Raw genomic sequence first — 9,961 nt, 5'->3', positions numbered from 1 at the left:
CCATTTTCATGGAAAGTCTACATTTTCAATTGAGAGTCTGTACTTCAGATGTATCTTAACTGTGATTTTATTTCATATCCATTGTGGTTGGTTGTCCATGAAGGCAGAATCATAAAATGCGATCACTCGACAAACTGTTGGACCCAACTTGCATATTCCACAATAAATCATTCCAAATTGATTCCAGAACACTCCTGCTGCATTGAGATGTTCTGTCAAATAACAGACCAACTTCTGGTATTGTTTATCCGAAGTAGTGTTTTAGGAGAGGTGAGGGGTGGATGAATGGTGAGCATATCCACCTCACAATTCTGGGGTGTGTGGTTTGAATCTGATTTTTTTAAGACCATGGGGTTCCTCTGTCTCATTTGAGTGTTGTCCCTGTGTTTGTGTGGTTTTTCTCTGGGTGCTCAGGCTTTTCCCACATTCCAAAATATCCATTTTACGGTCATTGAAGACTGAGTTGAAGAACCCTAGTCATTTACGGGGTTTTTTCCCAAATACAAAAAAAAAAAAAAAAAAATGAAAGCGTATGCAAATGATGCAAACAATTGAAATTGTTTAGATATAGCTTGAAACTTTTTCCTCAATTCTAAATTCAGGGGATAAAACAAGCTCGTGCTGACGTCACGGGGAACACCATCAGTTGCTCCGCCCACTATTGTAAGTAAACAGTAAGTGCCCTTATTCCATGCAATGGCCTTTCGGGTGTATTGCAACTTCCTTATTCATAAAAATTGAGATTGTTCTCTAAATAGATGGAGCAGTCAGCCATGAAATCATACAACTTGTAAAAAGTACCTCTTCCATGAATGTTTTGTGTTATTTGGGCTACTGTATCTCTGTCGTCTCACCCCGTGCATGTTGCGTCGTGAACCGAACAGGACAGCTGGAGAGAGAGAGAGAGAGAGAGAGAGAAAGAGAAAAAAACATCTTACAAGCACCTCGAATGCTTCTGAAATAATCCATACCAAATAAATTCACAAAGAAATATGTATGTCAAGTTTCCAAGCTACTTATCCTCACAAGGGTTGAGCCTATCCCAGCTAACATTTGGGGAAAGGCAGACTACACCCTGAACCCATAATATTGGTGTTGCTCAGCCCTGGTGGCCTGACAACAATACTGATTTATCCATTTACAACAGCGCTTATCCTAATTTGAGTTGAGGGGTGCCGGAACCTAACCTAGCATACTTCAGGCGAAAGGCGGACTACACCCTAAAGTCGTCGTCAGTCAGTCGCAGGTCGCATAGAGACGCCATCACTGAACCCTGAATAGATCTAAGACACAATTACACACTAGACGCACTAATTTGCAGAAGTCTTTCTTGCAATGACACTTTCTGTCAAATTAGGGCCTGTAACGTATATTCCACTAGCAACCCTGAGTAATCCCCTCAAATGAGGAGGGAAAATTGGCCAAGTACTCAGGCATTGTTTAATGATCTGCAAGTGTTGACATCTCCCTTTTCATGTCAAAGAAAATAATGCATCTTTTTCAGACACTCTTAAAACAAACATCCATGCCAACTCAGAAAATGAGATTGCTCAAAATCCCCCTGCAACTAAAACCACATTCTTAACTACACATACCATCACAATTGTTGCAACACTCAACAGAAAAATTTATAAAGTTAACACAATCACACTCCTGTGCTACATAAATAGTACGGAAAACTCAAAGCCAAATTCTTACCACATGGAAGTTTGATATTTAAAAAAAAAAAAAAAGTTTCGTGGCCAGTGGCAACTGGACCTATTGTGTGCCACATGTTTAATCTGTAAAATACAGAACAATATCACAACCATCAGTGGCTGCAATGAACCGGATGTGAGGGGAACTTTAAAGCAAACCCAGATGGGGACGTCACATCTGACTTCATCAAAACAAACCTGAAATAAACATTTTCATTCATATTATTCATATTTCCCACTGAGCAGAATTTTTTTTTACCCTTGTAAGATTTTTGTATACACTGTGTATGCAAACTTTCACTGCCAGACCTCAAAGTCCAAATGTACCATGCTATGCAGGCCTCAAAGTGTCAAAAAACACTTGTGGTTAGTAACCAGCAATTAGAGAGTTATAGATTTGTACTGTTGCAGTATGAAGTCTGTAATAATACCTCCACTATCTCAACTTCCTGTCCCATTTTGGTCGCACCTGAGGTCTTGCACTCTGTCTCAGGAGATTTTGGCCATGAGGTGGGATGATCCATCCTGGACAGGTAGTAGCCATTTTCAGAGCGGAGGGTGCCCTTTGCACCGAAATGAACTGAGATTTGGTAACACTTCAAAGGTGTCCCAATCCCAATAAATACAGGTGCTATATATACTGTATAATATAAACACATACTCGTAATTATCAAGCATGTCATTTTAGTATTGTACTACTTCCATCCATTTTCTGAGCTGTTTATCCTCAACAAGGGTTGCAGGAGTGCTGGAGCCGATCCCAGCAATCAGTGGGCAGGAAGCGGGTTACACCCTGGTTGCCAGATCATGCGCGGGGCACATAGAAACAAACAACCATTTGCATGCACAATTTAAGAGTCTCAAATTAATGTGTGTTTTTGGGGTGTGGGAGGAAACCGGAGTGCCCAAAGAAACCCCACGCAGGCACGGAGAGAACATGCAAACTCCACACAGGCAGGGCTGGGACTTGAACCCAGGTCCTCAGAACTGTGAGCCCAACGCTCTAACCAGTTGCAACACCGTGCCATCTGGTTAATCTATATCTCAAGCTTCTTATCCTCACAAGGGTCACAGTAGTGCCAGAGCCTATGCCAGCTCACATTGGGCGAAAGGCTACTTCACCCTGAATTGGTCGCCAGTCAGCTGCAGGGCACATATCCACACCACCTCTGAGCGGGAATTGATCTCATGCTGTCTGCACCAAAGTCAGGCGTGTGTACCGCTACACCATCTGTGACCTCCTGGTTAATCAATATATTTTAAATTGTAAAATACAAAATACTGTACCATTAAAATATTTGAACATATATTTCTCTTATTTCATTTATTGCCCAAATGATAATTTCAATAAATAAATTAAAAACAATTATTACATTAAGCCCCTCTTAGCACTCGTTTGCCCAGTCCCTGGTCTCTCGTGTCTTCTGAAGGGTAAACTTTCCATCTGAGGCCACAGGAGGTCAGTCGTGCATCACTTTATTGCTTGCAGCGCTGCTGCATCACGTGTGCGCTCAACTGGCGGACGGTTTTGAAGAATGACGAGTGGGTGTTAACAAATTGGAAAGAGAACTTCCATCCGTCCGTCTTCCGTACCGCTTATCCTCACTTGTGCCGCTGGGTGAGAGGTGGGGTACACCCTGAACTGGTCCCCAGAGAGAGAACATGCAAACCCCACCCAAGCAAGAGTGGATTTCAACCCGGGACCTCGGAATTGCTGGGCAGATATCCTAACTGTGGTACCGAAAACAGAATTTGGTCAAAACAAAAGAACAATGTCTTTGTTTGCTCTGTATCTTTATTATCATCTAACAAAGAACACAATTTTTTTATGCTTAGTTCAAGTATACTGTTAGTATACATAATGTAGCTTGTAAAACACGTACCACGCCCTCAGAAAACAGAGGGGCAGTTTGATAGCACCATAATAATAAAAAAGTACAATAACATGGAATTCACACACACCATTGTACAAAATAACATTTTAAAATAAGCAATAAAGCCAAACCTGATTAAACAGACAGCAAGTTACTAAAGAAACCGCACCCATCCTCACTTCTGAATTTTTAAATCGCCACTGATGTTCTACTGCAGCTCTGTAACATCTTCACATTCTGAAGCAAAGTATTATTTTTACAAATTAAAATGAAGTAACCGCAAGTGCTTCCTACTGCTCATCTATTGTGGATGGAGGGTTGGAGTTTAGTTTGTCATCCAACATACATCAGTGGACCAGCCAGGAAGATTGAAAAAAAATATATATAGAAAGAAGAAAAGCAAAAGACAAAGTCGGAAGTGATTTGCTTTGCCAGTTTAGTGCACTGATCGTTTTTGCTTGAGTGGCATAACCACAGTTCCTTCAGGGTATAGAAAATGTACTTTTTGAAAAAGAGCGGAAGGAGGCACAGCAGGCCCGAAAGCCAAAAGCCCTTTCTGTCACCGAGCCTTCAATATTAAATGATGCAGAAAAGCTTTCAGATGAGAACCCCGCAGGAGGTTCTTGTTCTCCGGTGCTGCACATTTTCATGGAGAGGTTCCCCGATGTTCAACGCGTGACATTTTTAATCAAATTCATTAAACGTCTCTCTCTTCGGGCGGAATGGTAACGATGGAGCAGCGAGGGGGAAGGCTGGCAGGAGGTTTGCGCCACAGATGGAGACGTGCAGCGGCTGTGGGCTTCAGAGGTTCTCTTTGTCGGAGGGTGAACGGCTGGTGAGTTTTTACCTGTGAGTGACCTGATTGTTGAGGAGGCCTGGGAACGTTTGCTCCGTCTCAGTGCTTAATGAGCCGCCTAGCAAAGAAGAAGAAGCACAGACACTTTAACCAACAACTCCGTTTTCTTCCTCACTTCAGATCTCATCCATAAGTCCTGTATGGATGGACCTCAAAGGTATGTAGGCTTGCAAAAGAGGGGCGGAGGTGTTAACCAAATTACCAGGCAGTCATTTAATCTGAGAGTAAACAAAGATTGCTATTTCAAACTTTCGACGACTGCAACGAATGTATGGTTTTCACGCTACTGGATGACGGCGATTTTTATTGTTACTCAGCACTCGTCCGACTCTTTATTTCATTGGTTCACCTAAAATACAGGCATTAATATAAATATTGCCACTGCCAATGAGGTAATGCTTGCTTATTAAAAGTTAGGAGAGTGCGAAACCTCCCTTTTCAATTTCCATAAGTTTTTGTCGAGCAGTGCAACATGGACCATGTAAGAGGCCATTCTGTTTTTTTTTTTTTTTTGTGAGTGAATATTGATGAGGATGCAAATTCAAGCTGTATCTTTTTCCACTTTAGTGAGCATTAGTAGCCAAATTCAATTATTTAATATAAGGAGAGCAATCTTCAACATTGTTCTTTATTTCACAGCAAAGGCGATCAAATGTAATACATTTGCACACATTTTGTTGGATTAGCATTTATATCGATCGTTCAGCCTTGGAGAAGTTCTGCTTTTCCACAGACGGCCATTCTATTAAGCATAATACAAGTATGCCTCTTTGTAATTCATTTCTTCCATTACAATCCATTCATTCATCCATTTTCTGTACAGGGTCAGGGGGAGCTGAAGCTTATCCCAGTTGACAAATCGGTAGACTACACCCTGCACCGGTTCCCATCCAATCACAGGTCACAAATCAGAAACAGACGTCCATAAATACTCACATTTAAACCGTCATTGAATATGTACTGAACCCAACCAAGTAGGGCAAGTGAATTTTATTTACACTCTGTTGTAAATGTGCCCAGCCTCGAACCGTGACCCTCCAGTAACAAGGCCCAACTCCTTAAGGGTGACCTGCTGAAGACCCTCTTCCTTTCATTGCTATCATTGTCCATCAACTTGAATAGAGTATGTGGGTGTCCCCCCCCTTTTTTTTTTATACGTGTTTACCTCCATACAGCTTCAAGGCTTTGAAGGATTATTTATGTGAAATAATTTTGTGGATGATGTGGCAAAGGGAATGCAAGGTCTGTGAGAAACGATAATAGTTTTTCACTTTCACTCAAGATCACTGAGACAAGATCACTTAGTGTTGATCAACACTTGTAGATCAACACTAAAATTCTGGTATTTCCCGTATGTCCTCTAAACAGGATGCAATATTAATTGACACTACATGTACTTGAAAATTACATGTACTTGCACAGCATCACATAGACCTCCGCCTAATGAGATAGAACACTGGAAGTACCCATATTATATATATAATAATAATATATATTATATACATAAGTACTTTACATCAGTATGCCAGTGGGTTACTCACCACAAACTACAACAATAAACGTCAAAGTGATGGTCATTATATCCATCCATTTTCTTTGCCGCTTATCTCACAAGGGTCGCAAGGAGTGCTGGACCCTATCCCAGCAGTCAACGGGCAGGAGGTGGGGTACACCCTGAACTGGTTGCCAGGCAATCGCAGGGCACGTAGAGACAAACAGCCACACTCACAATCACACCTAGGGGCAATTTAGAGTGTCCAATTAATGTCGCATGTTTCAGTAGTGCCCGGAGAAAACCCACGCAGGCATGGGGAGAACATGCAAACTCCACACAGGGGGGGACAGCTGATCCACTGTGCCGACGGTCATTATGTCATTGGGTGAAATATAACATCTCTTTCGTAAATTCTACTAAATTAGCAGGCATTTTTAAACATGGACATGTTTTGAACCTTACGTTACAAGAGCTGACAATGTTTTAAGATCGCCAGTACTTACCGTTGTGACAGCTATACATCCACACACGATGACCATCGTATCTACATCTACATTTCATGATGTTATTTGTGTAGTCAGACTCTGGCACCTCATAGTTTGGATTGATTATAATCTGCAAGGAAGGATACGTGAAGACTTTTCGTACAGTACAAAAATATGAAAAGATGTAAAGAGGCAAACGTGGACAATAAATTGACCTGGAAAATATAATCTCCAGGCTTTATGTCAGTGATGTCAATCCACTGGCAATCAATGTCATGCCTGTACGTATCCCAGCAGCCCACAGTGATGCCCTGCTCTCCAAAATTGTCACATTCGTAAACCTTTTCAATGCCTGCAAGAAGGAAACAACAAAATAAACCTTGACAAATCCTCTGGGAAAGAATAATGAATAATGTGCCTCTGAAGTCAAACAAAACTTCAGCACTTGACACAGATGACCTCAGTATAGCCATCATTGAACTCTGCTTATGTTTAGCCTCTTTTCTTTTTTTGAGACATTTATTTCAAAAAAGGTCTCAAGGGAAGAAGAAGGGACTGTAATCAGTGAAATTAGAGAAAGAGACAAAAGAAACATTCACTGGAAGTCACATGAAGTGACTAAGACTTCCATTTAGGGTATTATTATTTTTTTACACATGTATGACATTTGACTGTGGCAAACATGTATTGCAAAAGTGTATATGAAGTCGTCACAAAGCTATTAAAATGAGATTCATACCTTCATCACATTCTGAGTCCTCCAGACAAAAACTTGCTTTGTGTCCTTCTGCCACTTTGGTTCCGTTCAGACTGAAAAGGTCGTAGATCGTAAACACCTCCATGCTGTGATAATGCCTAGCAACACATACGCAGCGTTTTAACGACGAAGCCATGCAATGCAGCATCGTGAGTACAAAAATACTCTGCACCAAAGAAAAATATGTCAACAAAAGTTTTAAACCCTGAGGTGAAGCTGTAAAGAAACGGAAAACGCGAAAATGTTTTTGCATTTTAAGAAGCTTCTGCTTGAAATTCAAGATCAATCCAGGGGCAAGGAAATATCTGCTTCTTGCAAATTTATAGCACAAAGGAAGAGAGAAGGAATGAGGTTAAATGCGTTTTTCTGGAAAACAATAACAATAACAACGATACATCATGGAGAATTACATGGCAAGACTATTAAAATCAAATGCACTTCATATGGCAAACAAAGACATCGGAAATTCAGAACGGACCTATGACAGTCATGCCACACCCAAGCATGTCGGCTAGCTTTGGGCCGAAAGTCGGACTGGCCATTGTTGTGGATCTGAGAGGAGAAGCGCAGCAGTCGGCGGTAGGAGTTGGCAGGCGTCTCTTTGGAGGAGGACGACAGGCACTCTTCCTCAAAGGCACACTGCAGCATGAACATGGGCCTGTCCTCCATGTAGGTGGTCTGCTCCACCACCTGAGGGTTCAGGACCAGGTCAGGGGCCGCTGGTGGGACAAGAATGAAAGATGAAGCAAAGGGAAGTTTTGCATAATTGAATAGAATTCGACGCGAGCGGCGCGTCAAGCCTCAAACCGGTCTGGTGGGTTACAATGTTGTAGGACGCTTTATAATGCACTTGAAAACTGGAGTGGAACCGCATCACAACACACAATAAGTAAGCAAACAAGTTAAATGTGTAGCACAGTTAGTGTGGCGTGTCACTTGAGTAGTTTTTTGCAGTTGCGACGACCTGTGCTGCCAAGCAAAAACCAGAATCATTGTTTGCGGAGGCTAGAATGATCTTTTGACACACTCCTGTTATTAGACTATAAATGTATGCATCAGTCAATGTTATATGAATTTAATGTTACGTTGATTCTAGGGAAAAATCCAAGTGGGTTTAGACCAAATTTTGCTGGTCCTCGCCTTAATTTGCAGGGGAGAGAAAGTCGGGACAGCTCCCTATCAAGAGTAAAAATAAAGTTAATCATTGCCTATTGTTCTTACAAGATGACTTCAAAGCACTACTTTTCTATTCAGCAGGTCTGTGGCCAAAATAACAAAATAAAGTTCCTCCCCTCACTTCAACATTCCTTGCTACAAACATGTCACAAGATCGCACAAAAGTACTACTTTCCTGAACAACATTGTGCAGCAAAAGTCACTGGACAGGTGTAAAAAAATATGCTGTATTTAAAATCCAAACTACAAACTGTGTTTTTCCCTCTGATGTTAGTCCCTTTGGAGTGAACAAGCTTTCCTTTACGCTTTCCTTGGGCTCCTGGAAGGATTGTTGACGGATCCTCCACAGCTTCATCATCACGGCAGTCTTGAGGTCAGCCGCATGTTTATAATAAGCCCCTTGAATGAGGCAGGAAAGATGGGGGGCATCACACAGATCCACTTCATCTAAGCAGGGAGTTTGGTCAAGCAACCTAAACTAAGCTTTTCTTGGCCAGGAACTGCCGGATGCTCAAGGCATCGTAAGCAGATGCATTGTCAAGGACAAACAGCCAGGAGTAGTCCAACCACAATTCGCACACGCTGAACGTAGCAAACGCTGCAGGCAGAATCTCTTTGTAGATGTGCTTATTTCCCATCCCTCCGTGTGACAGGAACCCAAAGGTATACATACCAAGGTATACCCAAATCTTCAGTGAGAATCTTCCAGATGCTTCGGCCGAACCGTCAACCGACGATCACCACGCACTGTGTGAAGCGCTCAACGTTGTCTTCAGTCTTGCTTGTCGAAGGCCTTCCACTCCTGGGGTTGGCTTCCACGTCCTCACGTCCATCTTTAAACCTTTTCCACCACTCAATAACATGTGAGTGTGTCATTGTCTCCTCTTTGTATACTTGCTGCAACAACCCTAAGGATTCCGACTGCGTATTTGCCAACCAGACCAGCAATTTCCGGTACGTTCATTGGTTTGTGGTCATTCCTTGACGACCTGACACAGAGGATATTTATATAAAAGCATGAGGGCTGTTTAGATCACAGTTATACACTCCAGGGTGATCGCATTGAAGGGGAAAACTAGTAGTTTCTAATTTGAGTTATATACGGTATTTACACTGTGTCTTTTATGACGTTTGTCCTGCAACTCTTCACACACCACATATATTTGGCTTCTTTTAAACTGAAAAGGTATGATTCACAATTCAGATTTTTTTTGGGGACAAATATAATCTTTATGTAGTTGTTCACATTACACTGACAATTTACAATTTTTATATTACAAAAACAAATGTGACTTCTATTGTGAATAGAATGTGTGTCCACTAAGTCAGGTTTGAGGAAGTAAACATACTATGCTCATTCCTGACACATTTCTGGCAATTTCAAGGATTTACTGCAACCAGAGGCAAATTTTTGTCATATTTAGCAGTTCTAAAGTATCTTCTTTTCACCACCAACTGCTTTCTGCTCCTTCGTCCGCCATTATTTTTCACACCACTCTATTTTGTCTTTTTTTTCTTTTGACAATTGTGACGTTTGCCGGCTTTAAATGACATAACTCAGGTGAGAGCGACCTGAGCATTCAGACAACAGTTGCATCGGATTAAGATCCAATTTACATCC

At 41.6% G+C, this 9,961-nt stretch overlaps 1 protein-coding gene across 3 annotated transcripts in view; it reads right to left on the bottom strand.

Annotated features, from left to right (window-relative positions):
• Positions 1–3,487: 3,487 nt before the first annotated feature.
• Positions 3,488–9,961, bottom strand: part of loxl2b (lysyl oxidase-like 2b) — a 57,280-nt gene continuing 50,806 nt past the window's right edge. For all 3 annotated transcript variants that reach the window (XM_061816333.1, XM_061816334.1, XM_061816332.1), the window contains 5 exons: positions 7,643–7,883; positions 7,147–7,262; positions 6,623–6,759; positions 6,426–6,537; positions 3,488–4,485 (listed from right to left, as the gene is read on the bottom strand). In XM_061816333.1, coding sequence (XP_061672317.1) covers positions 4,415–4,485; positions 6,426–6,537; positions 6,623–6,759; positions 7,147–7,262; positions 7,643–7,883 — 677 coding nt within the window. In that variant the 3' untranslated portion in view covers positions 3,488–4,414. The remainder of the gene's footprint in view (positions 4,486–6,425; positions 6,538–6,622; positions 6,760–7,146; positions 7,263–7,642; positions 7,884–9,961) is intronic.

Source organism: Syngnathoides biaculeatus, chromosome 4, assembly GCF_019802595.1.
Source record: "Syngnathoides biaculeatus isolate LvHL_M chromosome 4, ASM1980259v1, whole genome shotgun sequence".
In the NCBI taxonomy this organism is placed as follows: domain Eukaryota; kingdom Metazoa; phylum Chordata; class Actinopteri; order Syngnathiformes; family Syngnathidae; genus Syngnathoides; species Syngnathoides biaculeatus.
This window is presented reverse-complemented; position numbering and strand designations above follow the sequence as displayed.